This window comes from Cricetulus griseus, chromosome 8 (genome assembly GCF_003668045.3).
Source record: "Cricetulus griseus strain 17A/GY chromosome 8, alternate assembly CriGri-PICRH-1.0, whole genome shotgun sequence".
Taxonomy (NCBI): Eukaryota; Metazoa; Chordata; class Mammalia; order Rodentia; family Cricetidae; genus Cricetulus; species Cricetulus griseus.
This window is the reverse complement of record NC_048601.1, coordinates 93,112,005-93,139,449: the sequence shown is the minus strand read 5'-3', so window position 1 is coordinate 93,139,449 and position 27,445 is coordinate 93,112,005. Positions and strand designations below refer to the sequence as shown.

At 43.4% G+C, this 27,445-nt stretch overlaps 1 protein-coding gene across 1 annotated transcript in view; it reads left to right on the top strand.

The window, feature by feature from the left end:
- Positions 1 to 27,184, top strand: part of Ube3c (ubiquitin protein ligase E3C) — a 99,380-nt gene extending 72,196 nt beyond the window's left edge. Inside the window, exons 19-23 of the mRNA XM_027428639.2 lie at positions 5,654 to 5,866; positions 10,978 to 11,166; positions 11,267 to 11,333; positions 16,508 to 16,638; positions 25,503 to 27,184. Of these exons, the coding sequence (XP_027284440.1) occupies positions 5,654 to 5,866; positions 10,978 to 11,166; positions 11,267 to 11,333; positions 16,508 to 16,638; positions 25,503 to 25,673 (771 nt within the window). The 3' untranslated portion in view covers positions 25,674 to 27,184. The remainder of the gene's footprint in view (positions 1 to 5,653; positions 5,867 to 10,977; positions 11,167 to 11,266; positions 11,334 to 16,507; positions 16,639 to 25,502) is intronic.
- Positions 27,185 to 27,445: the final 261 nt, after the last annotated feature.

Below are 27,445 nucleotides of genomic sequence, written 5' to 3'. Positions count from 1 at the left end.
CCTGGGCTGTATGAGACTCTATGTTAAGAAACTTAAGAAAAAAAGAAATTAACTGGGTGTAAACAAATTAAAAGCACAGGCAGTGATTATAGGATCCCAACCTAAAATCTGTTTAGAAAGGAAACAGGAAGCTGGAGAGATGGTTCAACAGTTAAGAGCATGTACTGCTCTTACAGAGGACCTAAGCTTGGTTCCTAGCACCCACAAGGTGGCTCACAACTATCCAGGACTACAGTTGTTTTGGATCTCTTTCTTCTGACCCCTAAGAGCACAGGCACGCATGTGGTACACACATCCAGGGAAAACACTTAGACATGTTACGGAGGGAGGAAAGAGAGGAAAGAGAGGAAGGAAGGAAGGAAGGAAGGAAGGAAGGAGGAAGGAAGGAAGGAAGGAAGGAAATCATTCTGTGGATGGAGACCAAAAGGGAAAGATAGGTGAAAAGGAGAAAAGCACTAGAGTAAGGGTAAGATGGGGAGTAGGACAGGGATTAGCATGGGCTGTCAACCCCAGAGGGTGGGGGGGCTCTGGGTGGGAGTCAGTACAGCGTGGAATAGACGTAAAGACCAGGTGGCCATGGTGAACTAGTGAAGGTGGCAAGAACTGGATAGCTAGAAGGTTAGGTCATGGCCATCTAGATCACCAAAAGTTGTTGTAAGACTGTTGGAGTAAAAAGCTTTTGCTTTTTAATTTTTATCATCCTTGTCATTATGTACATGATGTGAAGTGGGCATGTGCCACAATGCACTTTTGCAGGTCAGAGGCCAACTGTGAAAGTCAGTTCTTTCCACTATGGGTTTTGGAAATGGGTCTCAGGTTCTCAGGCTTGCATGGCATTCACTTTTACCTGCTGAGCCTAGGAGTGAAAAAATACTGAATTAAAGAGGGTACAAGATGCCATGGGCCTGGCCCAGTATAGACATTACAAGGAGAATGTGTCCTGTGCAAGCATCAGTGGTAAAGGGACTGTCTCAGCTCAGGCACATAGCAGTGCAGCCCAAGCTGTCCACTACTAAGAAGACCAGCACTGGATGTACATCAAAGACCCAGTGACCCCTGAATCTTAGATGTGAAACTAGAACAGTCCACAGAAGAAAAAATCAGGCCTGGAGAGGCAATGCAGGGATTAAGAGCATACAGTAGTTAACAGGGCTTACTGCTCTTGCAGTTACCAGCACCCATATCAGGTAGCCGTCCAACACCTGTAACTATATTGAGGGTGGAGGGGTTTATGCCCTGAACTCACATGCATGAACCCACACTCATAGACACAGAACTGAATGGGTTAAATTTTTTTTTTTAAAAGATAATTGATTTAATCAAAACTTAAAGCAGTTGTACCTCTAAAAATACCAATAACAGTTTGAGACACCACCCCCCAGGGCTGCTCCTGTTCTTAAAGTTACCAGAACAGCCAAGCTGTGTTCAGTTTCCTCTCAGGTTCTACATCCACTGGATCACAAGTGAGCAATTGCACTCATTGAAGCTAAAACATACAAGCAACAGAACAGGACTCTGTTGGATTAGGCGTGGTTGGAGACCCAACACCAGCTCTGATTTAGTATCCGGTAACTGTGTAGGCCTAAATACTACAAGAACTGGCTGTGACTGAAAAACCAAAGATTTTAAATGAGTCTTTTTGTTGTTGTTTCTAGAGACAGGATTTCTTTGTGTGGCCTTGTCTGTCTTGTAAACCTGATGACTTGGACTCAACAGAGATTCACCTGCCACTGCCGACTTAAATGAGTCTTGATGGTAACTGGAAAAGGTCAAGAAAGGACAAGTAGTTTTACAAACTCATGGAAATAGCCCTGTCTGTAAAATGTTTCCTGACATAGTTGGCATAGTGTTTTCAGTGGATGGTACTATTGGTTTTACTTGGGCCCCTATATCAAAGATGAGGTGTGTGCCCTGTAGAGTGGGAGCTTACGGCTCCAGATCCTCATGGGCCAATCCAGTTCCTACTTCTAAAACTCAGTTCTAGTGTGTTACTCTGGATATATACACTTAGCTCAGAGCTCTGTTTTGTTTTTTAAACTATGTGGTTAGCATGATTGGAAATAATTAAAATTCTTATCTGCTTGCTCATTTAGGATGGCTTTAAAGCAAGACATCATCTCCTATAGTTTTTAGATTAAGTTATAAATGTTCACTTTAGAACTACCTGAAGATTGATAGAGATGCATTTGAAAAGCATTATTTTTTTTATTGATTCTTAATGTAGTAAATTACCAAAGTTATTTGCCAGCAAACAGAAGTAGCCTGGGCTGTGGCTCACATTTTTTTTCCTGATAGAGCCACAATTTGCATTAATTACATTGAGACTGCACTCTCTTATATTAAAAGGCTTCTACCATAATTAATCCTTTTCATTTCAAACCATTTTGGCACAATTTCTGGCTATAAACACTCATAAAGGACAGATAGCTGGAAAACACAGCACAGGGTTTTCTGTATACCTATCTTTTTTTCCTGTGACAGGTAGTTATTGATATGTTTCTAGGAACAAGTGTGGTGCAATGGGCTGGAAAATGCTAAGTGGATTATTTTGCATAAAAAATAGACAGTTTTAGAGTTGTATAACTAACCTGTATTTAGAAAATACCTTGATTTATGCTAACATTTGTATCTCAGTTGCATGCATTATGGAAATTTAATTTATAATCCATTTAGCTGATGGAGTCATAGTTTTCAGTGCTATCATTTATTAGTGCTTGTATATTAAATGCTCTAAAGGTTTAAACCTGCCTTATGTAAAAAATTATACCTATGCATTTACATTTTATGAGTCACAGTGGAATTTCTGCTTAAAATTCGGGTAGCCCTGATACATTTAACGAATTTCTCTGGTTTATTGTTACTAATGCAGAAATGGCAAACAATGACCTTCCATATTGAACATCCAATGATTTACACTCCAGTTTACTTTCAAAGTTCACTGTGTAAATGAGGGTTTTTTCTCAACACCTGGGATCAATCATGCAGCTTTATGCAGACTGCTCTCCTTGGCTTTGAACTCATCTTTCATTTAGAAGTAATGGTGTTTATAAGTACTCCAGGTTGATAATATTAACCATTTTTGTTTGTTGCTTGGTTGGGTTTTTTTTGGGGGGGGGCAGTGTTTGTTTGTTTTTTTGTTGAAACAGGGTTTCACTGTGTAGCTCTGGCTGTCCTGGAACTCACTATGTAGGCCAGATTGGCCTTGAACAGACAAAGATTTTGTTCGATTTTTTTTCTTGTTTTCTTTTTTTCTGAGACAGGGTTTCTGTGTGTAGCCTTGGCTGTCCTGGAACAGTCTGTGTAGACCAGGCTGGTCTCTCAGAGGTCAGCTGCCTCTGCCTCTGCCTCTGCCTCCCGGGTGCTGAGGTGAAAGGCATGCACCACCACTGCCTATGTATTAAGCATTCTTAGTTTGAGTGAACTTTGACTTTTTGGAACAACTTCTTTTTATTATCTACTATGTGGTTAGTGGTAGTTTTATTATTCATTCTCTCATGTTCAATGTTGTCAACTTTTAAAAAATTGATTGGGAAATGATTCATCTTCACATTGGTTATAAATCACAAGAGCATGCACCTAGCTAAGGCTGACAAGATCTGATCTCTGGAGAGGTGCGTTTTAGAGTGTGTGGTAGTGAGTAGCCTTCTGAAGCAAAACACCAGTGACATATAAAGTGTTTACTTTGTGGAAGATGTTCCCAACCATTTTCTAGTGTCCTTCCATCCTCTGAGCCAGATGAGTTTTCAAATTGTGGTCCTCTGTCAATATCTGAGCACCCTCTGTATCTGGGCTTCACCATATATGTTTGAGAACTAGTGACATCCTAGACCACAGTGTGAGACAGGTGAATGAGGACTGTGGCTGTATGGGGAACTGAGAGCGGCTGAAGAATGGGTTATCTGTTAATATCTTACCGTTGGGTCTCACGTGAGTGTATATGATGTGACTGGTGATGGCCCCTGGCCTAGGAGAGCTGGGTAAGGGATTGCTGGAGAGAGTTAATTGCCCATGGAGGAAATTGTTTTTTATTTGGACATTTCCTGGACATGCAACTGCCCTGGGAAGTGGGGAAGGCACATGGACTCACCATGGACACTGATCTCTGGATTAGGCATATCTCAGTAGGAAAAACACTTGTGAAGGCACTCAAGTTTCTGTGGTTCCATATTTACCTCGTGGCGTGAATCTCTGACCTGATGTTGGAAATCTTTACATAATTTTACTTTCATGTCTGCTATGTAGATGTCCTCTGGATATCTACATAGTAACTCACTAACACTAATTAGTCCAATAGGTGTCAGGAAGTGCAGCTAACAGCCACAGTGAGATGTTCCATTGCCCCAACCACCAGGCCAAGATTAGAAAACTGACAATGCTGACAGGTGGGAGCATGAGGGCCAGCAGGAGTCCTCACACATATCCAGGTAGAGGAAGAGTGCTAGCATTTTAAAACTTTTTGGGCAATGTCTTCCTTGTGCTAGCTACCTCTATGCTTTGTTTTCTGCTCCTAAGTATATGTTCATGAAAGTTCTGAAGTGAAAACACCAAACATGTCCATCACCAGGTAGATAGGTAAATCTATCACACCTCAGTAAATGAAAAGAATCTCCAAAACCTGGCATGTGAAGTCTGTTGGAGAGAGCAGACTAAGGGTATCTGTGGAGGGGGTTCCCTGAAGTTACTCAAGTATAACCAAGTAGGAAATTTATCAAATGGTCATGCAAAATTGGTCTGTCATTATACTGCAGTGCAAATAATTGCAGAAATGTTAGAGATTAAAGGTAGGAGTGACCTGTAGTGAAGACTTTTCTTATTTCTGTTTTTTCTTTTTTAGGCACGTTTGTATATGTGTGTATCTCTGTGTTTATATGCCTTATGTTTTCAAGAGCTCACAGAGACCAGAAGAGTGCATTATATCTTTTGAAGCCAGAGTTACAGGTAGTTGTGAGCCATCTGATATGGGTGCTGGGAATTGAACTCAGGTCCTCTGCAAAAACATCAGTCTTCTGAACTACAGAAATAAAGTGAGCAGCTTTGGCTGATGTGACCAGTTCTGTAACCTCCAGAGAGCTGTGTTCAAGTTTTAGTGCATCTAGTCTGTGAATGTGCCCTCATTTGGAAATACGTAGTCAAGTTAAACTTTGAAGTCATGCTGAATTAGAAGAGGTCCCAAAATCCAGATAAAGATGTGGCACAGAAGACACACAGTGAAGACAGCAGGTGCAGAGGCAGGAAGTAGAGGCATGCGGCTGAAGCCATGTATGGTAGGGATGCCCAGAGCTGCCAGGAGCTTGAAGGATCCATCTGTAGAGTTATGAGACTGTACTAGGGTGTGTTTGAGTTTCCTGTTTGTGATCATTTCGTGCCTAATGTACTACAAACCCTGAAAGTACTCATGTCTGACTCTTTATGGAAAACATTTGCTGACCTATTGTGGCATAAAGGACTTGGCTCTTAGATGTCCCATTTGATATTAGTACTCTGGTTTCAGCCCTGGTAAATGCATCGATTGCACTTACGATTGTCTCATCATGGAGACAAAGTCTACTACTTCTCAAGACTCTGTCATTGTTCATCAGCCTGTGTTCTGGTTGTAGAAAGCATGAGGATAATATTGAATGTTAATCCCTGTCTACCCTCTGGTCTTCTGAAGGCTCTGTATGAAAACATGCTGGTGGAGCTACCCTTTGCTGGCTTTTTCCTGTCCAAGCTGCTGGGAACTAGTGCAGATGTAGACATCCACCATCTGGCCTCATTGGACCCCGAAGTCTACAAGAACCTGCTTTTCCTCAAGAGCTATGAGGAGGATGTGGAGGAGCTGGGACTGAACTTTACCGTTGTGAACAATGACCTGGGGGAAGCACAGGTGAGCTGGGCCTTATTTCATCCTGTCAGTGGGTAGGTGCTCCTCCTCCTGCTGGCACCATGGCAGCTCAAGCCTTCCAGGTCACTACTGTTCTCAACATCTTTGCAGGGCCAGCATGCCCTGCCTGATAGTCCTTCCCACTCTAGCTGAGCTAATGCTGGAGCTTCTCTCATTTTCATACTGGGGAGGGACTGCCAAACCTTCCTTCCCTCACATCTACCTGGTTGCTCCTGCTGCTTTCACCCTATTTTTGTGTATGTGGTGGTGGTGGGGAGGTGTATTAGGGTCAGACTGGGTTTTGATGTTGTTTTTGGCTTGTTGGGCTTTGTCTTTGGGGGGGTGTGCACTTTTGTGTGTATGTGTCTTTTTTTTTGTGAGACGGGGTTTCACTGTGTAGATGAAACTGGTTGGTCTCAAACACACAGGCCTGCCTACTTCTGTCTCCTAATGTGCCACCTCATGCCTGGCCCAAGCTCACTTTTCTTTTCTTTCTTTTTTTGGGAGGGTGGCGGTGAGGCGGGGTCTCACTATACAGCTCTGGGTGGCCTCTTAACTTGTATCCACCTGCTTCTGTCTCTAGTGCTAGGATTGATGTTGTAAACCACCACACCTAGCTCCATACTAGTGTTTTGTTTGGTAGTTTTTCAAGACGGGACTTATCTGTGTAGCCCTAGCCCTGGCTGTCCTGGAACTCACTCTGTAGATTAGACAGGAACTCATTATGTAGCTCTGGGTGGCCTGGAGATCATTATGTAGACCAGGCTAGCATCAAACTCAGATCTACCTGCCTTTGCCTCCCCGATGCTGGGATTACAAGCATGAGCCACCACCACTACCTGGCATCCAAGCTAGTTTTGATACCAGCTTTATTATTATAGAACTCACATTTCATGAAATTCACTCTCTTGGAGGAAGTAGATTCTGAGTTGATAGGCATCTCTTTAGCCAATTACAGAATATTGTTTGTCCTAGGAAGAAATACAGTTGTTTTCTGCCCCACCTTGGCATGGCAGCATACTATCCAGTCTTTTGTAGTATGTGTTGTGTTCCCAGAACTTAGAAAACTCTTTTAAATGCTTACAAAGCTGTACATGCTGATGAGTGCAGTATGCCAGCACCTGAGGGACTGAGGCAGCAGAATCACAATTCTAAACCAGGTTGAGCTCTATCCAGAATTTGTCTCAACAAAAAGCAGATAACATACTTCATCCTCATGAGTGGATCATTACTATCCCACCAAACCAACTGTGAGCTAAGGAAGCACAGATTATAAGATGTGAAGTTAATATTAACAAACCCGACTTAAAAGTTGTAGGTGGAAAAGTTGGAACTGTAACCCAAGCATGTGCTAGGCAGACACTGTGACTCCAAACAGCATTGTCAGTCCTTGATATAGAGCACTAATCTTTTCTGAGTTCAGGAATTGGGTTAGTAACTACTTTGAATTTTGTGTTTCTATTTTTTTGTTTGTTTGTTTTTTTTCAAGACAGGGTCTCACTATGTAGTAGTCCTAGAACTCACTATATAGACAGGCTGGCCTCAATCACAGATATACATCCGCCTGCCTCTGCCTCCCAAGTACAGGACTTGCACCACTACACCCAGCAAATTTTTTTTTAAGTTACATTGTTTCCTGTTTCTACTGTAGATTTTTCAGAGGTCATCAATGCATGAAATACAAGTAAAGTTCTGGTGTGTATTCACATAGTAAGGTGACTGTAGAGAATAAAGTCACTTGTGTATTTCAAACATGTAGAAGAAAGGAATTCAGTTGCTTTTATCATTGAAAAAATGATAAATGTTGGTGGATATGTGTTTAACCTGATTTAAATATAATGCAGCATTTATCATGACATCACATCACATAACCCATAAATGCATACAGTTTTTGTTTTTATGTATCAGATGAAAAATAAATTTAGGAGGTTGGGAGAAATTTCCTAAAACATTTGTAAAATGTTTGCTGCTCAATCATGAAGACTCATTGCCCAGGTAGAAGGCCAAATGTGACCTTGAAGCATCCTGGGTGTGTTCTGTGCCAGGGTTCCAGAATTCAGCAGCCAGTCGCACCTAAGGATAAACTCTAATCCCATCATGAAGAGGGCAGGGGCAGGGTTGGCTGGAAGGTGAGGTTTGTGTCATCAGAAGGATGTTTTCATTGTATAGCCAGTGTGTATGCTACTGCTGCCCTGTGTCTTGGCAGCATGATCTCTTAGCTAAAGTTTCTGTGGTTATGAAATACTGACCAAAAGCAACTTGGGGAGAAAAGGGTCTATTTGTCTTACAGCTTATAGTCTATCATTCAGGGAAATCACAGCAGGAACTCAGGGAAAGAACCTGGAGGCAGGAATTGACACAGAGGCAATAGAGGAGAGCTGCTTACGAGGTTATTTCTTGTGGCTTGCTCAGCCTGCTTTCTTATAGAACCGAGGACCACCAGCCTGGGATGACCCCACCCACAATGTTTTCTCAATTGAGGTTCCCTCTTTTCAGGTCAAGTTAATATAAAAACTAGTCAGCACACTTGGTTAGTGCTGTGAGATGCTCCCTGAGGCAGCTGCTGGTGGCATAGAATTTTCCACTGAGTTAAGAAGTGATTGTCACTGGGCAGTGGTGGCGCATGCATTTAGTCCTAGTACTCGGGAGGCAGAGGCAGGTGGATCTCTGTGAATTTGAGACCAGCCAGGTCTACAAGAGCTAGTTCCAGGACAGCCTCCAAAGCCACAGAGAAACCTGTCTCAAAAAAAAAAAAAAAAAAAAAAAAAGTGATTAAAATTAAAAGTGGTGCACACCTTTAATCCCAGTACTCAGGAAGCAGTGACAGGAGAATCTCTGAGTTCTTTGAGGCCAACCTGGTCTGCAAAGTGAGTTCCAGGACAGCCAAGACTACACAGAAAAACCCTGTCAGGGTTGGGGGTAATAAATGGTAATGTAGGAATTGCTATACCAAAGATCTTATTAGAAGAATACGGAAGTACAGATTTAAGGGACTTCTCCAGAAGTAGATTGAAGCAAGCAGTCCTCTGTGCCGTGAGCCACTCACTGCTCTTCCACTGTAAAGTAGCAGTTCTGTTTCCAGAGTATCTCCTTTAATGTGAACCATACGCCTGTTTTTTAGTCCAATAATGAACTTAAAGTTTTAGATGCTAATTTATACATGTTTACTGGAGGAAAAGCCAAGGGTGTAACCAGACTATAAGTAATTATGAACAGTTGGGCTGGAGTCATAAGACCTTGATTGGAATCCTCAATTTTCTTCTTGACTTTGTGGCCTTGGACAAGTCACAGGAACAGCTGTTGAAGGAACAGCTATAGTCTTACCACAGCTGACCTTCAGAAGTGCCAGAGGGAAATACCTACAAAGAGAGAGTTTCCTTGTGCTGTCTTTTCATTGCGCTGCTAGAGGTGGTACCCAGGGTCTCGTGATGCTGGTCATGTCCTCTACCACTAAGCTATGCCCAAAACCTGTTCAGTCTTCAAGGGGTGTCTTAATGTGACTGTCAGATCTAGAATTGTGGCACATTTGGGTGACCTAAGTAAATAGATGTTTAGATTTTAGTCTAAGAGGGGATTTTAAATTAAAGATAGTATACCATTTTATTAAGTTACTAGAAATTCTACCGTAGTCTTATTAGACAGGATACTTGGTGGTCTTTTTAACTGAAAACTTGATTGTTTCTCTGTCTTCACATCACACAATCACATCATCATCTGTTACCTCCCTTAATCCATTTAAAGGAAGCAGTGCTTTATATATGGAAATATAATAGCCAGCCTCAGGAGACCTGTTTAACAGATGAACTGTCAGCTAAATACAGGCAGAGGAATTAAGGTAATGAGCAGTCCTCACTCTGCCCGGAGACAATGGGTTGAAAGCCCATTGTGTTATTTGATGGGTCCCAAACTAAGAAAGCAAATTAGTAAGAAAGACTGAATGTCTAGGATGTGAAACACTGCAGGAAGGAATCAGCCGAGTTTAACATTCAGGTTTAAAGCTGATGAACTTTCATGAAACGGGAATTAGCAGACTACCCTGCACTCCAGTCCCAGATACAGATTGATTTAAGTGAAGTTCTTCGTCTCAGATTGAAATACTCTTTATGTAAAGTGGTAAACTTTAGGTATAAAGTCCTGCGCCCCAGACACTGAGCGCATTTCAGACTGTCACTCTTGTTTGCTGGCAGCAGTGCCCTTGCTAATGTGGCTACACTTAGTGTGTGCCACCGGTACATGGCCCAGGATGGCCTTGGATTAACTCTGCCTTTGCAGTCTAAGTGCTGAGCCCTACACTTGATTGTTGCATGTTCTTTATCCACGGAATAGGTCATCTCCACTAACCCCAGAAATGGATTTCTTTTACACTGTTATAAACAAGGCATTTCAGACTATGCTCTTGTAGCTGATGGTATCACATCTCTGGTGACCTGTGATGGTCTTCTCTGTGTGTGAAAGTTCACAGAGTCACAGCACCTACTCCTGAGGCAAGGACTCACTTTGAGGTGAGAGCTGCGTTTTCGCTGCACTACATTCATACTGGCCCTGCGGTGACAATTACAGAGTTATTCCTCAGAATCATTCTAAACTTAGAAACACGTGTAACTGTATTAGGAGTGGGAGGCAGTTGTTTTGTCTTTATTTTTTGGTTTGTTTTGAATTTTGGTTTTAACAAAGTTTTCACTTTGTAACTCAGGATTGACGAGAAATCTTCCTACCTCAGCCTTCCAAGTGATGGGATTATAGGCATGTCAATATATCTTACTCTTCCCTCTCGAAATCATTTACCACTGTCCTTTAAATCAAACATTTTAAAGTATAGACAACATTCTGAAAATGTGAAGGGAAGTATGATGAGAGCTTATTCTCCAGAATAAGCAGCTTGTTCTCTCTGGGACTGAAGTGATCCTCTGGTTCACAAGTTTGCCCGTGTCTCTACTTTCTAAAATTAAGTTGTCCAAATTGCATGATTCCTTAGTGCTGGGAGAGGACAGGCTGCTCAATGACGGGAAGACGGGAAGGGCGCCCCCTGCCATGGCTACCCTGTGAGCTTGTGCTGCTGTGGTGTGTTGGGTTCTTATTCTGAAACTCTAGAACCCTGTACTTAATGTTCACAGGTGGTTGAACTAAAGTTTGGTGGGAAAGACATCCCAGTAACTGGGGCCAACCGTATTGCCTACATCCACCTGGTGGCTGACTACCGGCTGAACAAGCAAATCCGACCGCACTGCCTAGCTTTCCGTCAGGGTTTGGCCAACGTTGTGAGCCTAGAGTGGCTCCGAATGTTTGACCAGCAGGAAATTCAGGTACCATGACTACTACTTTCAAAGAGCATTGTCTCAGGAAATAAAATACTTTCTGAAAAATCTCCCTTCAGGTTTACAATTTAACCTTTTTTCCTCCCAGGTATTAATTTCTGGTGCACAAGTTCCCGTAAGTCTGGAGGACCTAAAATCCTTTACAAACTATTCAGGTATGTGGGACCACGTTTGGGTGTGCCTTCCCCATAGGTCAGTTGTCACTGTAACCTCTTGTATGGGCTGTGTGCTGTGAGACACAGGACACTGCCCCACCCCCCACCCACCCCCATCTCCATCTGTCCACCTTGCTGTTAAGAACTCTTCCCAGTCGCTTGGGGACCATCTTGTCATGAGAGTAAATGAACTGACTTCACACCATTTCCCAGTAGTAACACAGAATGGAATGCCCCACTGGATGAGTAAAATCTGTGAAACTTAGAGTGAGCAAGGACAAAGTTTTTCATTTCTTTGAGCTAGTCAAAGTTTCAGTTACGACACAAAAGAAACTGGATAGATTGGACTAACCCAAAGTTGCAACCTTTGGCGTTACAAAAGATGCCATTAAGAAAATAAAGTAGCTGGGCAGTAGTGGTTCATGTCTTTAATCCCAGCACTTGGGAGCTAGAGGCAGGTGGATCTCTATGAGTTTGAGGTCAGCCTGGTCTACTCACATAAACTCTGTCTCAAAAAATTTTTTTGTGTACCACTTAGTATTATATCCTTTGGAACTGGAGTTATAGGCAGTTATAAACAGCCATGAAGGGTGCTAAGAATCCAACCCAGGTCCTCTGGAGGAGTAGCTAGTGCATTTAATTGTTGCACCATCTCTCCAGCCCTCTTTTCAAAAATTTTTAGTATGTATGTATGTATGTATGTATGTATGTATGTATGTATGTGTTTATGTATGTGCTCTCATTTGCACATGCATGCACAGAAGTACAACAGCATTTTTGTGGTGGTCAGAGAACAACTTGTGGAAGTGAGTTCTGTTCTATAATATGAGTTCTGTAATATGTGAGACCCAGGAATCAAACTCAGATCACCAGGGACCCACGTGGTAGTAGAAACAGAGACCCACAGACACATACTAATAAATATACAAGGGGGCTGGAGAGATGGCTCAAAGGTTAACAGCACAGCTCTTCTTCCAGAGGTCCTGAGGTTCAATTCCCAGCAACCACATGGTGACTCATAACCATCTATAATCAGATCTGATGCCCTCTTCTGGTGTGTAGGCATATATGCAGACAGAATGCTATACATAATAAATAAATCTTTTTATAAATAAATATGTAAGTTTTAACTTAAGAAAAGAAATCCAAGCTAGGGATAGTCCTCAGGAGGCTGAAGCACAGGATTTCTGTGTTCAAGGCAAATCTGGACTACAAAGTGAGACAAACAGAAATTGGCAGGTTCGAAGGGAAGAGAAAGGAAAGGAGAAAAAAGAAAAAACCCAACTCGGGTTCCTGTATTGTGTTAAATGGCATTATGTATACAACATCTGTGGAGGTAGAGACAGAGGTCAGAGATGGCTGTAGGATCTTTGTGAGAAAATGGAAATGTTCTAAATCTAGATGTGTTGGTGATTCTAAATTTACTAAAATCACTTAAATTTACGTTTATTTGTGTGTGCATTTTTTTCTTCTATAGTTGCTGTTGCTTTAAACCTGAATTCTAATCTTACATAAAAGTAAATAATGCCAAAAGTCATAGTGTCTGCACTCTCAAGTCATATGTTTAAGAAAATGCCATTGTTCTGACCTTTCTTTGCCAAGAACTTGTGCTGTGTTGCTTGACCTTCCTTGACTTGCACCGAGAGCTTATACCTTTAAGGGTCCCAGCTATTCCAGTAAATAGATTTAAATATTACCATAATCATTTTGGTGCCAATTAATGCACTTAAGATATCTTATTGATGTTATTTCTGTAGTGGATTAACAATGAGGGAACAATATAGCAATTATTTTAGTTTTAGGAAGCACTTAATGAGATTAAAAGCTATAAGTAGCAGATAGTACATTTTAGAATTGTGTCTAATCACAGCAGGGCTGGTTGTCAGCAATAGGCTGAACCTTATTATCAGAAGGAGAGGCAATAAAATTATCAAGACGTGGAGATCACATTGGCCAAATGCCTAGCTCTCTGAAAAATAAGATGTGTCTGCCATTTTAGATGTATAGCCAAGTGTCAGTTCCTACTCAAGAAGGGTCTATTCCACCTGTTGTTGGTTTCTAGTATTTGCTAGGCATCATTAAATGTCCTCTTATGCCTATTCTGGTTCAGAGTAGCTCTGTCATGGATGTTCACATCTGCCCTCTGCCAAGGACCAAGGACCAGAGGCAAGTGTCTTAGTTTGGGTTTCTGTTGCTGTGAAGATGTCCCGACCCGGAGGACATCAACCTGGTTCAAGAGAGTCAGGGATAGGGAATATGAGTAAGAGGTCCAGGAAGGGTTGCCTAGGTGACTGAGCCTGTAGGTGGAGGACTGGGTCAAGTTGTTTCTTTTCTTGAGCTGAGGTTCTAAGGAGCTGCTATGTAAAGGTTAACTGTGTGGCCTGCCAAGCATGGCCTAGGATCTCATGCCAAGCCCTGAGATTTGGCTCCCAACATATTCCCCCTTCCTTGTATAAAAAGAAGTGACCAAGTTTTTCAGCAGAGGGGGATAGAGGCCTGGCCCCCAATTGGAGAATCTATGTGGATTTTATAAAGGACATTTTTCTCTGACCTTGGGGATGGCTTCTTGGAGCCATCTGAAAGGCAGGACCATCTGGATGCCTTTTGTGGGGGTGGGGAAGCTTTAGGACATCGACCCCATTGCGCGCAGGCATATTCCTCAGAAGATGAGGTTCCCTTGCAGTACCATCCAGGCCTTCACCTCTGAAGCTGGCCATGGGGAAATGGGTTAGTATTGGACCAGGACAGGCTTAGTGACAGAGTCCACTTGTTGCTTGACAAAGGCCACAAGTCGATTAAAGGCTCAGGGACCAAAGGAGATTAGCAAAAGGAGCCCTATCAGGAGCCCAAGGAGGGAAGGGAGGAGGGTGCTTAACCATGGGGAAGTAATAGGAATGGGTAGAAGGAAGCAAAAAAGAAGACCAGGAGGTTATTTTCCCATACGAGCGAAGCCAGCCAAGCCAATCATTGAGTTTGTGTCATCACGGTCATTTTCAGGGGAGTGTGTAGAATGGGTTGATCAGGACATTGGACCAGCAGTGTTGGAGACACAGGACCGTCAGCATGTGTTCAGACATATAGCCATCTTCTCCTGACATTGAAGTTACGTCACAATAGAATGATATTGAAAACACTGTACTTGATGTAGAGCCAGAAACCGAAACTGCAGCAGCAGAAATAATTACTGAAGTGGAAATTCCAGCACTTAATAAATGTCCCACAAAGTACCCCAAAACAAAGAAGCACTTGGTTAATGAATGGTTAAGTGAGAAGACAGGAAAACCTTCAGACAGCTTTCCGAAAGGCCTCTGCGCATAACTCCAGATCCAGAGGTGTTAGCTACACAGCTCAATTGTTTGTGAGGTCTCACTTACAGCCCCCATGTATACTCTATTCCTAAGCATTATATTAGATTTACATCACCATTCCTTTAGGGAAAAAAGAGAATAAAAGAAACTACTGAAAACATTTCTGGCTCATGCAAAAAGCAAAAGTGGAAACGCCAAGAGTGGCGATTTGGACAGGGATTTTTTTCAGGACCCAAAATCCCTCCTGAGATCCACATCTCCTTCCCCTCTTGCACTGCAGAGCCAGCTTAGTATCACTGTCAACCTTAACCTCCCTAACTCCATGACCTCACTTGCAGCTTCCCAGCATTCATCAGGAATCGACAAGGAGAACGTTGAACTCCTCTCCCCCACCATTGGCCACTGTAATAGTGGACAAACTCGCCATGGATCCACAAGCCAGGTGCAGAAACAAAGAAGCGCTGGCAGCTTCAAACATAATAGCATTAAAAAGATTGTGTGATGTGTGAAGCTTTCTTTTACTTTTTAAACCAACCTGACATGGGCTTCTCACTAGTGACCCTTCCCTAACCTGGCCCCATCCCCCACAGTACTGCTGTACTTTGTGTCTTATGAACCCATCTGGTCTGCCATGTTGTCAGACGATCAACTCTTTTAGAGGCAGTTGCCAACTCTAGCCCATTTCTTTTCATTAATGGTTCCTTCCTGGGAGAAACAGGGACAAAGATCCCCAATAAAGAGGAAGAACTTTTTTTAATTATTTCTTTTTAACCAGAGTTTCTCGAGCCATGAGGGATTCTGTGATCCCAGAAAGAAATAAATCTTCCTTGCTAAATGCTTGTCCCATTACTCACCTTTTCCACGTAGGTGGTGCTCATGAACTGAAAGTCCCAAGCGCTGAGTAGGCTGCTGGGTCTTCCTCCAACCGAGGCTCACAATTGACCTTGTGGATGCCTCACTGCATGGGCAGGCCTGTCCCTCTAATGAGCACTGAAGTTCCCAGGTCCCCAACTCTATCCAGCCGCACACTGGGCACCAGTTGTCCCGACCTACAGGACATCAACCTGGGCAAGAGAGTCAGGGATAGGGAATGGGGACAAGAGACATAGAACGACCACAAGACAGGATTCTGATCAAGTGGCAAACTTTACTTTTTTCTCAGGCTAGCTTATAGCTGGCAGAGCAGGATATGGGGAGGGGTAGAATGGGTTGTTTGTGCACCAGGTGTTAGTGTAGGCAGGATATTAGGAAGCCGCAAAGAGATGTTTAGCAGGGTAAAGAGTTCATGAGTAAGAGGTCCAGGAAGGGTTGCCTAGGTGACTGAGCTTTGGGTGGAGGACTGGGTCAAGTTCTTTTCTTGAGCTGAGGTTCTAAGGAGCTGCTATGTAAAGGTTAACTATGTGGCCTGCCAGGCATGGCCTAGGATCTCATGCCAAGCACTGAGAGACATCATGACCATGACACCTTATAAAGGAAAACATTTAATTGGGGTGCCTTGCTTGCAGTTTCAGAGGTTCAGTCCATTATCCTCATGATGGGGAGCACGGCAGTGCAGGCAGATGTGCTGCTGGCTACATCTTGGCCTTCAGGGAACAGGACAGGGATTGACATACTGGACGTAGGAAACCTCAAAGCTCCCCCACCCCCCAGTGACATATCTCCTCCAACAAAACCGACCTCCCTGTGAGATTATGGGGATCAATTACATTCAAATTACCACAACAAGTATCTTTCAGTTTGGCTATTATAAAATCCACTGTCTTCTCTGACAGGCCCCTCAAAACATGGGTATTTTACTCCCAAGTTTGTTGCTCCTGCTCTGCATTGGCTTTATTTTTAATATATAGTGTGTTCATTTTGTCATAGGGGGCTATTCTGCTGATCATCCTGTTATTAAAATCTTTTGGAGAGTTGTAGAAGGTTTCACTGATGAAGAAAAGCGCAAGTTACTCAAGTTTGTAACAAGTTGCTCTCGCCCCCCTCTCCTGGGGTTCAAGGTATGCATCTTTCATGCCATTTATTTTAAACCATACAGGCCTGACCACTCTGTGTTTGTTGTCTTTTTGTTCCATTCTAAGTAGTAAGTGCTGTGGTAATTGTTGAAATCACCGTAGTAATCCCTTTCCACTATAAATTGAAGAATACATGGCTAAAAATGTTGGTGTGATGGAGATGAACAGAAGTAGATTTTTGGTAATGGTTGTTATTACCTACTTGCCTTATATTATCATAGCCATGTTTGGTTACTCCTGAAAATTAGTGTTAATCTCATATAACTTGGCCGACCTGTCAGTTTTAGTAATTAAAGTTATTGGGGGTTTGGGGAAATAGTTCAGTTAATTAGTAAATACTTACCATGCAAGCAGGAAGACCTAAATTACTTAGTGCCTACCATGCAAGGTGGTACATGCTTTTAATCCCAGCACTCGGGTGGCCAGGACTCTTAATGTCTGTGGGTTGGAGGCCAGACTGTCTACATAGTGAATTTCAAGCCAGTCAGAGCCAGTAAGACCTTGCTGTCTCCAAAACAAACAGGCACCCAGTATTCAAATGAAAAGTGCTGGGCCTATAATCGAATCACTAGAAAAGTGGAGACGGGAGAATCCTTGGAGCCTGCTGGCCAGCCAGTCAAGCTGAATTAGCAAGCTTGAAGTTCAGTGGAAGACTGGCCTAAAAACATGAGTGAAGAAGCCGGGCATTGGTGGCAGTGCACACCTTTAATCCCAGCACTCGGGAGGCAGAGTGAGCTCCTGAATGATCTCTGTGAGCTCAAGGCCAGCCTGATCTACAGAGTGAGTTCCAGGACAGCCTCCAAAGCAATACAGAGAAACCATGTCTTGAACCCCTCCCCCTCCAAAAAAAAAAAAAACCAAAAATCTGAATGAAGGGCCAGCAAGATTTCTTAGCAGGTAAAGTTACTTTCCCTGCCAGTTTGACTTCTTGAATCTAATGCTGGTTCAGTACTGTGCATTGGTAATCCAGTACTTCCACACTACATTGGGAAGTGGAGACTGGAAGCTCCCAGGAAAGTGGAAGGAGAAAATAGATTCCTTAAAGTTGTCCTCTGGGGGCTGGAGAGATGGCTCAGAGGTTAAGAGCACTGACTGCTCTTCCAGGGGTCCTGAGTTCAACTCCCAGCAACCCCATGGTGGCTCACAACCATCTATATTGAGATCTGGTGCCCTCTTCTGGCCTTCAGGCACACATGCAGACAGAACACTGCATACATAATAAATAAATAAGTCTTTTTAAAAAAAAAGTTGTCCTCTGATCTCAATATGCACTACACCACACTTGCGTGCACACACACACACACACACAAATATATATATATATATATATATATATATATATATATATAGAGGAGAGAGAGAGAGAGAGAGAGAGAGAGAGGGCAATTGGAAGTTTCTCAACCTCTTCCACATACACACTCAGGCTCACCCATACAAACATACCACACACAAAAAAGGTTGCTTGAGAGACATTTAATGATATTTCCTATATTCATGATAAACTAAAATGAAGCAGCATTCATACTTTATACATATGTATATTCTTTATACATAGTGGAGCCAACAAGATGTCCTACCAGGAGGTGATGAGATAGCTCACTTAGAAAATCACTTGCTGCCAAAACTGACAACCTGTGCTCAATCCCCAAACCCATGTGATGGAAGGAAAAGAACAAACTCCTGACGTCCATAACCGCGCTCTCACACATATATCATGCAAAAACACACACAAAAGAATAAGTATAATACAAATTTTAGATGACATGGTGGTATACACCTTTAATCACAGCACTTGGGAGGCAGAGGCAGGTAGGTATCTACGATTTCCTGCCAGCCAGAGGGAGAGAGAGGGAGAGAGAGACAGAGAGAGTGAGTGAGAGAGAGAGAGAGAGAGAGAGAGAGAGAGAGAGAGAGAGAGAGAGAGAGAGAGAGAGAGAGAGAGAGCACACGCGCCCATAGATATGTGGAACCAGCATACTCATTCAGTAGTTAAAACTACTGCCAAACCTGGCAGACTGAGTGCAATCCCTATGACCCACATGAAGGAAGGAAAGAATGAACTCTCACAGATTGCCACGTGTATGCACCCTGAATGTGAGTGAGTGAATTTCAAAAAATAATACACTTAATGAACAAAAGAGAGACCCTGGCCAGGTGGTGGTGACACACACCTTTAATCCCAGCACTGAGGAGGCAGAAACAGGTGGATCTTAGTGAGTTCCAGGCCAGCCTCCAAAGCTACAGAGACACCCTGTCTGGAAAAACAAAACAAAACAAACAAAAAAAGACAGATCCTGATTTCAAATAAGGTAGAAGGCAAGAACACCCAAGACTGTCCTCTGCCCTCAGACATGTGCTGTGGCAAAACTGGAAAAGAGACTTCTCTGCCCACTGTAACCACTGACCTGGCCATGTTTGCTTCTATAATTCTGAGTCATTTCAAAGCACGGTAGGGGCTTATCTTTTTCCCTCTTGTTGGATATTTTAATTCGTATTTCCCTAAAATAGATTCCTGTAAGTCACCACAATTCAATGATCAACAATAGAGGAATTTGTTCATGGTGTATTGATACCATGGTTTAGAGTCTGTACAGCTCTAGCAACACCACAGAGCTTGTTAGAAAGACATTTGTAGGCCCTTGGGGCCAGCTGCTTCATACTGCTGTATGGAGCTAGGCAGCCATGATTTTAACCTGTTCCAGGTATCAGGCTTGGTGAAGTGATGTGATGCTACTTGTCCCTAAGAATCTGTCTTCTAGGTAATGATCCAGTGTGCTGCCAAATAGGGCATGTATGGGCTTTTTTTTTTTTTTTTTTTTTTTTTTTTGAGGCAGGGTTTCTCTGTGTAGCTTTGGAGCATATCCTGGCACTCACTCTGGAGACCAGGCTGGCCTCGAACTCACAGAGATCCGCCTGCCTCTGCCTCCCAAGTGCTGGGATTAAAGGTGTGCGCCACCAACGCCCAGTTGCATGGGCATGGTTTTTGCTTTTTGTTTTTTAAATAAATTTTTATTTAAATTAAAAACAATCTTATTTTACATACCATTCCCAGTTCCCTCTTCTTCCCATCCTCCCATGACCCCACCAGCCCCCAACCTACCCCTTATCCACTGGGCAGGGGTGTGTGTGAGGCCTCCCATGGGGGATCATCAATGTCTTGACACATTTGGGGCAGGACCTAGGCCCTCCTCCGAGTATCTAGGCTGAGAGAGTATCCTTACATAGAGAATGGGCTCCCAAAGCCCATTCATACATTAGGGATAAATACTGTTCCACTGCCAGACGCCGCATAGACTTCCCAGGCCACCCAACTGCCACCCACTTGCGCGCGCGCGGGGGGGGGGGGGTGCTTGGTTCGGTCCTATGCTGGTTCCTCTGCTGTCAGACTGGAGTCCATGAGTTCCCACTTTCTCAGGACAGCTGTTTCTGTGGGTTTCTGCAACCTGGTCTTGACCCCTTTGCTTGTTTTTTGTTTGAGACAATATTGCTCTGTGCCTCTGTAGTTTAGGCTACCCTTGAACTCACTATTTAGCCCAGGCTGGCCTCAAACTCTTTAGTCCTGCTGATTTGGTGTCTTGAGTGCTAGGATTTGGGGTCTATGTTAACCTTACCAGGTTAGGTATATCCTTTATTTTCCTTCCAGCTATGTGTCCTGGACAGTTTAGGTACATATAAGCAGATTCATTTAAGAGTGTTTTGGGGTGTCATCTCAAGAAGTGTCCTCAGGACAGATGACAGCGTTTGTTATGATGGCTCATCCTAGAAGAAGGCCAAGTCATCTGGTAATTGACACCATGAGCTGGAGGTGCTCAGAAATTTAGAAGAAGCAAATTACTGTAGTGTGAATCTGAAAGTCCGAGCATTGACCTCTTTCTGTGACTCCTACCTAAAGGCGCAGCTATAAAGGTAGATGTAGGGCTGAAGGCAGAATGAGGGTGTAAAAATGTTCCTTAATCCCAGCACTCAGAGACAAAGAAAGAGGCAGGCAGATCTCTAAGATTGAAACCAGCCTGCTCTCCAGAGCAAGTGCCAGAAAAGGCTCCAAAGCTACAGAGAAACCCTGTCTCAACCCCCCACCCCCCCAAAAAAGGAAAAGCTATTTGTAACACATGCCTGTAATCCAGAACTTTGTTGGGCTGAGGCAGAGGCAAGAGGGCTAGTAGTTCCAAGCCATCCCATAATACATAACAAGACCCAGTCTTCCAAAACAGAAAAGAATTCCATATTAGTTTTTACAGTTGTCAAGTCAGACATTAGAGTGGGGAAAAAAAAAAAAAAAAGCATGTTGACCTTGTGGCTTCTCAGAGGTGCCTATGAGTGCTCCAAAGAGGGAGGGAGGGAGGAGGAGGAGAGGGAGGGGGGGAGGGAGGGAGGGAGGGAGGGAGGTGCTGTAGATAGCAAGAAACTCAAAGAGCACCTGTGTCCAGATACTGGAGAAGAACAGCATCTGCTAAGCTAATTAGAACTTGGTATATTTAATAAATGAGATTGTTGCAGACCAAAAAAAAAAAAAAATCATTAAATGCTGTAGAATAATTGTTAAGTTACCATCAGTCCACACAGTAAATTGATTTTTTTCTCTCTGAATTAATGCTAATTTCCATCCTGTTGTATTTAATTATGTATAAAGTGATGCCCTTGACTCAGATTTCAATAAAGAACTTCATTTTTTCACTTTTAAGACTCCAGGTAGGAAACTCAATTAGCGTTATAAAAGAAACAATACAATATGGCAATTGCCTGTTGGTGGTGGCATATACCTTTAATCCCAGCACTCAGGGGACAGAAGCAGACAGATCTGTGAGTTTGAGGCCAGCCTGGCTACTTAGTGAGCTCCAGGACAGCCAGGACTACACAGAGAAACCCTGTCTCCAGAAGGTGGGGGGAGGGGGGATGTTTCACCATGAAGTTTATCTAGAACTTTCCATTTACAAAGGAACTGCTGACCCTGCCATCAAATATTTCTATCTCCTTTGTGGTAGTTTTGTTTTTTTGTTATTGCTTTGTTTTGTTTTTTTCAAGACAGGATTTCTTTGTGTAGCCCTCACTGTCCTGGAACTTTCTCTGTAGACCAGGCTGGCCTCAAACTCACAAAGATCTGCCTGCCTTTGCCTCCAGAGTCCTAGGATTAAAGGTGTGCAGAACCAGCCAGCAGGTTGTGGTGCTTTTGTTTTTGTTCCTTTGAGTGGGTGAGGCGCTGGTTGCCCCTGTGTCCTCAGAACTGCATGTGGGATGTAGTGCTGCTTGGTTCTCTTTTGTTTCCTGTTCTTTGTGGGAGATTCATAGTGACACAGTATGTTGTAATTAGGGATAAAAAGAGAATGCTTTGTTCTTGTTTGTGGTTTTTGCTTTTGAGACACAGGCATTTTCACTGAAAATGAACTTTGTCAAGACTGGCCTGGGATTCACAATAGACCTCTGCCTCAGCCTCCCAAGTACTGGAATTTGCAGGTGTGCAACCCCACACTCAGAGCCCAATAAGGGCTTTAGCACATTATCTACCCAACATAGTTCATCTAGGTCTTGTGTTTGAGATAGAGTCTCTATTGTGTAACTCAGCCTCCCAGGTGCTTGAAGTAAAGACATGTATGTACCACCAGGCCTAGCCCTTTCCAGGTTATGTTCTTAATCAGTGAGGGAAACATGAAACACATGCTGAGTTCAGAAGGCACATACATCAGTGTGCTCAAGTGTCAGTTCCATACAGCTAGTGTGTCATGCCTTGTGTCGGGTTCCTGCAGAGGACACTGTTACAATGGGGATCTTGTTTAAATTTTCTTCTCTATTCTGCTGTAATAGCTGTAAGGTAACTACTATTTCTTACATTGTTGGATTTGCTTTTCCTTTTAACAAAATCTGTTTTCAACATAGCAAATGGGAAGCACTGATTAGGTAGAAGAGGAAAAACATTTGTTCCTTCCCATTTGGGCCACTGTTGAGTTTTGTTTTGTTCACTGTCAAAAGCTGCTGCTTTTGCAGACTGTGGTGACGCATACCTTTATTTAATCCCAGCACTGGGGAGGCAGAGACAGTCAGATCTCTGCGAGTTCGAGTCTAGCCTGGTATACAGAGCAACAGGCTCCAAAACTACAGAGAAACCCTGTCTCAGAAAAAAAAGAGAGAGAGAGAGGAAGGAAGGAAGGAAGGAAGGAAGGAAGGAAGGAAGGAAGGAAGGAAGGAAGGAAGGAAGAAAGAAAGAGAGGCAAAACAACAACAACAAAAACTGCTTTTATTCAGCATTATCTTGGACTGGTGATACAGCTTACATATAAGGCTCTTGCTTAGCATGTCCAAGCCTTGACTTCCATCCCACCTTTAAAAAAAGAAAAAGAAAGAAAAAACAGGACCATTTCTTTTTCATGAGTTAAATATTCTTTTAATTTGGAGGGGGTGGGGCTGGAGAGATTGCTCAGTGGTTAAGAACACTAGCTGGTCTTCTAGAGGTCATGAGTTCAACTCCCAGCAACCACGAGGAGGCTCACAACCATCTGTAGTAAGATCTGGTGCCCGCTTCTGGCCTGCAGTCATACATGCAGACAGAACACTACATACATAACAAATAAATAAATCTTTAAATAAAAAAGGGGGGGTGCATTGGTGGCTCACGCCTTTAATCCCAGCACTCGGGAGGCAGGCGGATCTCTGTGAGTTCGAGGCCAGCCTGGTCTACAGAGCAAGTTCCAGGACAACCACCAAAACAATACAACCCTTTCTCAACACCTCCCCCCCCCCCAAAAAAAAAAGAAAAAAGAAATGGAGGAGGGAAGGTGTCTTAGTCAGGGTTACTATTGCTGTGACCAAAAGCAGACTGGGAAGAAAAGAGTTTCTTTGGCTTACATTTCCATATCAATATTCATCATTGAAGAAGTCAGGACAGGTACACAAGCTGGGCAGAAACTTGAAAACAGGAACTGATGCAGAGACTGTGGTGGAGAGCTGCTTGCTCAGCCTGCTCTCTCAGAACCTTGAGCCTGGGGTAACACCACCCACAATGGGTTGGACCCTCCTCCATCAATCACAAACTAAGAAAATGCTCTGAAGCCAGGAAGTGGTGGTGCACACCTTTAATTGCAGCACTCCAGAGACAGAGGCAGGTAGGTCTCTGTGAGTTCAATGCCAGCCTACAGAGTGAATTCTCAGACAGCCAGGGCTACACACAGAGGAACCCTGTCTCAAAAAAAATCAAGAACAGAAAAAAGAAAATGCTCTACAGCAGTGTTTTTCAATCTTCCTAGTGCTGCGACCTTTTAATATAGTTCTTCATATTGTGATGACCCCAACCATAGTTATTTTTCTTGCTACTTCATAACTATAATTTTGCTACTATAATGAATCATGATTTAAATATCTGTGCTTTCCAAAGGTCTTAGGTAAACCCTGTGAAAGGGTCACAACCCACATTTCCTCAACTGAGGCTCCCTCCTCTCAATTGACTCCAGCTTTGTGTCAATTGACATAAAACTTAGCACAGAAGGGTAGTGTTTTTCTTTTTTCTTTTTTGGGGGGTGGGGAGGGGAGGTTCGTTTCGAGGCTGGTTCGTTCTGTGGCTTTTGGGCCATCCTGGACTAGCTCTTGTAGACCAGGCTGGTCTGGAACTCACAGAGATCCTCCTGCCTCTGTGTCCCAAGTGCTGGGATTAAAGGCATGCACCACCACCACCCCGAAAGGCTAGCTTTTTTCAAGTGGTGGGATGATAGACACAGCTTGAAATACTGTCAATGAACAACATAGTGTCCCATCAGCTGGCCTTAAACAATTTGCCTTTACTCCAGTCACAGCACCTCAAGAGCAGACCTCCAAACTCCCAGTGGCCAGCCAGATAGATGTACAGGTACCATTTTTCTCTTCAGGGCATCATCTTGTTGACGTTTGCAACAAGGGGTGTGCTAGGCAGGCATCTCAAATCTGTACCAGCCAGGTGGTAGAGTAAGCCAGGACTAGTCCTGCCTCAGCTTCCTGAGTACTTGATAAGAGATGTATATCAGGTGCTGAAGAGATTGCTCATTAAAACCTGGTTAAGTATAGTGGCTCTTCTTACAGAATACCTCAACTGTTATAACTATAGTTCCGGTGCGCTGATGCCCTCTTCTGATCCGTTTAGGCATCAGGCACACATATGGTTCACACACATATATGCAGGCAAAATGCTCATACACCTAAAACAAAAATACTCTTCTTTTTTAACGGGGGTAGGTAGCCAAGCATGGTAGCACATGCCTTTAATCTCAGCATTCAGGAGGCAAGAGCAGGTAGATCTCTAAGTTTGAGGCCAGCCAGCAAAGGCTACACAGAGAAACGCTGTCTTAAAAAACAAACAAAATAACATGATGGCACACACCTTTAATCCCAATACTCGGGACACAGAGGCAGGCGGATCTCTGTGAGTTCCAAGACCAGCCTGTCTCAAAAAACCAAAAAAAAAAAAAAGGTATCCCAACACTTCTGGATATATGCACTTAATACATAATTTAAAATAAAACCTTTTTTTTTTAATAAAACTTTTTGGGTGTTTTGTTTTGTTTTTTTGTTTTGTTTTGTTTTGTTTGTTTTTTCAAAACAGGGTTTCTCTGTATAGCTGTGGAGCCTATCCTGGCACTTGCTTTGGAGACGAGGCTGGCCTCGAACTCGCCTCGAACTCACAGAGATCCGCCTGCCTCTGCCTCCCGAGTGCTGGGATTAAAGGCGTGCGCCAACAACACCCAGCTAATAAAACCTTTTTTAAAAGAAAGAAAAAATATTTACAAGAAAGGCAGCTGCCGGAGCAACAGTACCTCTCTAGTATAGCAAGCTCTGTTGGGCTCCAGGCTACGCCAGATCCCTCTAACCGTGTCCTGTGTCCTGTCTTCTAGGAGCTGTACCCTGCGTTTTGCATTCACAATGGAGGCTCGGACCTTGAGCGGCTACCTACAGCCAGCACCTGCATGAACCTGCTCAAGCTCCCAGAGTTTTATGACGAAGCCCTGCTGCGAAGCAAGCTGCTTTATGCCATCGAGTGTGCTGCTGGCTTTGAGCTTAGCTGAGTTGAGCCCAGGGAACTTGATCTGACCCAGAGGCAGCCAGCACCTGCCAGACCCCCGAGAGCACTCAGGCGGGACCCGCGGCTCTCCTCAGGCCTTCTTTCTGGCATTCCTCCCTTTCTGATTTTTTTTTTTTTTAAGATAATTTTATTGTGAACAGTCACTTACATAGATGGACATTGCTTTTCACATAACTTAACCATTGTTATGTGCCATGTGACTGGTTTAGTAATTTTGCCAAGAAGAGCACAGGTGTTAGACTAGTGGCAACTCAGTGAAATTAACCAAAGATGAAGCTTTGGCCTTGCTGACCCAGTTCATATTCCCTCTGGGTCAGGCAGCTGAATCTGGGGCTGATACAAAGAGCCCTGAGCCACTGCTTCTCATGTGGTTGATTGTTTACAAGCCTAATTGTAAAAACTGAAGGCATTTTTCCTGCTGCCTTTTCCCAAAGTGATTAGGTTTGGAAAATGGATAACGCTAGTATTATTTTATTTGTGCTTTTTAAGCCATGTCCCCCAGGTGGGACTCGCATGCTTGTCTTCAGACTCCTACTGACCTGCATCATGAGGTTTGGACATGGCTGTGTGGGTGTGAGGTGGCTGCTGCCCTCATTGCTCTTTTCCTGTCTCTGCTTTGTACCTGGAGAGCTTTCCGGGAGGCGGAGGAGGAGGAGGGTCGGCCCTGTGCTTCCTGAGGTACTGTCACCTGCAGTGAGTTGGTGACTGGGGGATGTGAGCACTGCAGCTTTTATTAAAGTCATTTGAACCAAAGTGGCGGGCTGCGTCTCTCCGTGATCCACGCGCCCTCCTGGCCCAGCAGTACAGTACTGCCCATCATCTTGGGCATCTTGGGGAGACTTGCTAGGCCTCTGCTTCCTGCTGCTGTTTGGATGAGAAGACAGCATCCCTGGAGTGTGTCAGGGAAGAGCATCAGGCCAGGTGATTCTCACTTAGGCACTTTATCAGGGTCCCGCTTGTTGCCAGGTGACCACAGCCTCTGCAAACAGGAAGCAGGGAAGCATCTAGGAGGCCAGTATGCAAGGACCAACATGGAGCTGGTGAGGACTCCAAACCCCGAATCTCTGCCAAGTCCAGTGTCTTTGTGCCTGGAGGCTCTTTGTGCTATTGGGTTAGGTGACCAGAATTAGCAATATACTTTTAAATGTGGGAAAACTGAATGACTCTTTTAAGACAATGACCATTATCAGACAAAATGTATAATTTCTTAATTTGAATAATAAAGTGTTTAAATGCTATTTGTAGTCTTGATACATAGGAAGAGATAGCATTTATCCTTGATTTTATTTTTTGTTTGGGAATATTTATGTTGAACGTCCTTTATCTTTTTATTAGATAATTTGTGTATTAGTATTTTAGAAGTGAAGTATCTGAGACTGGAGATAAATTGGCAGTTTACATACTTGTGGTTTTTTTTCTGTCTGCTCTTCTGAGCTTATTTATTTATTTGTACATCCTAATGGGTGAATATTGACATTAAATCTTTTCCGCCAAGATTGTGTTGGAGTGGTACCCCAGGTCATTGGTCAGTTGTGTTCTGCTGTAGTTAAACAGGTCACATGTGTGCACTGTAGAAAGCCATGCAGCCTGTGGTCCCTTGCATTCAGCCTGGAGTACCCACTAGGAGTGAGGAGCTCGGGTCCCAGTTCTTAGTGGGTCTTATATTAAATTGCTGAGGGGGGAAAAAATCTTCCTAAAGGAAGATTCTCATGTCCTCATTGTTCTAGGCACCTTTGTGTTTGATCCTATTTTGCT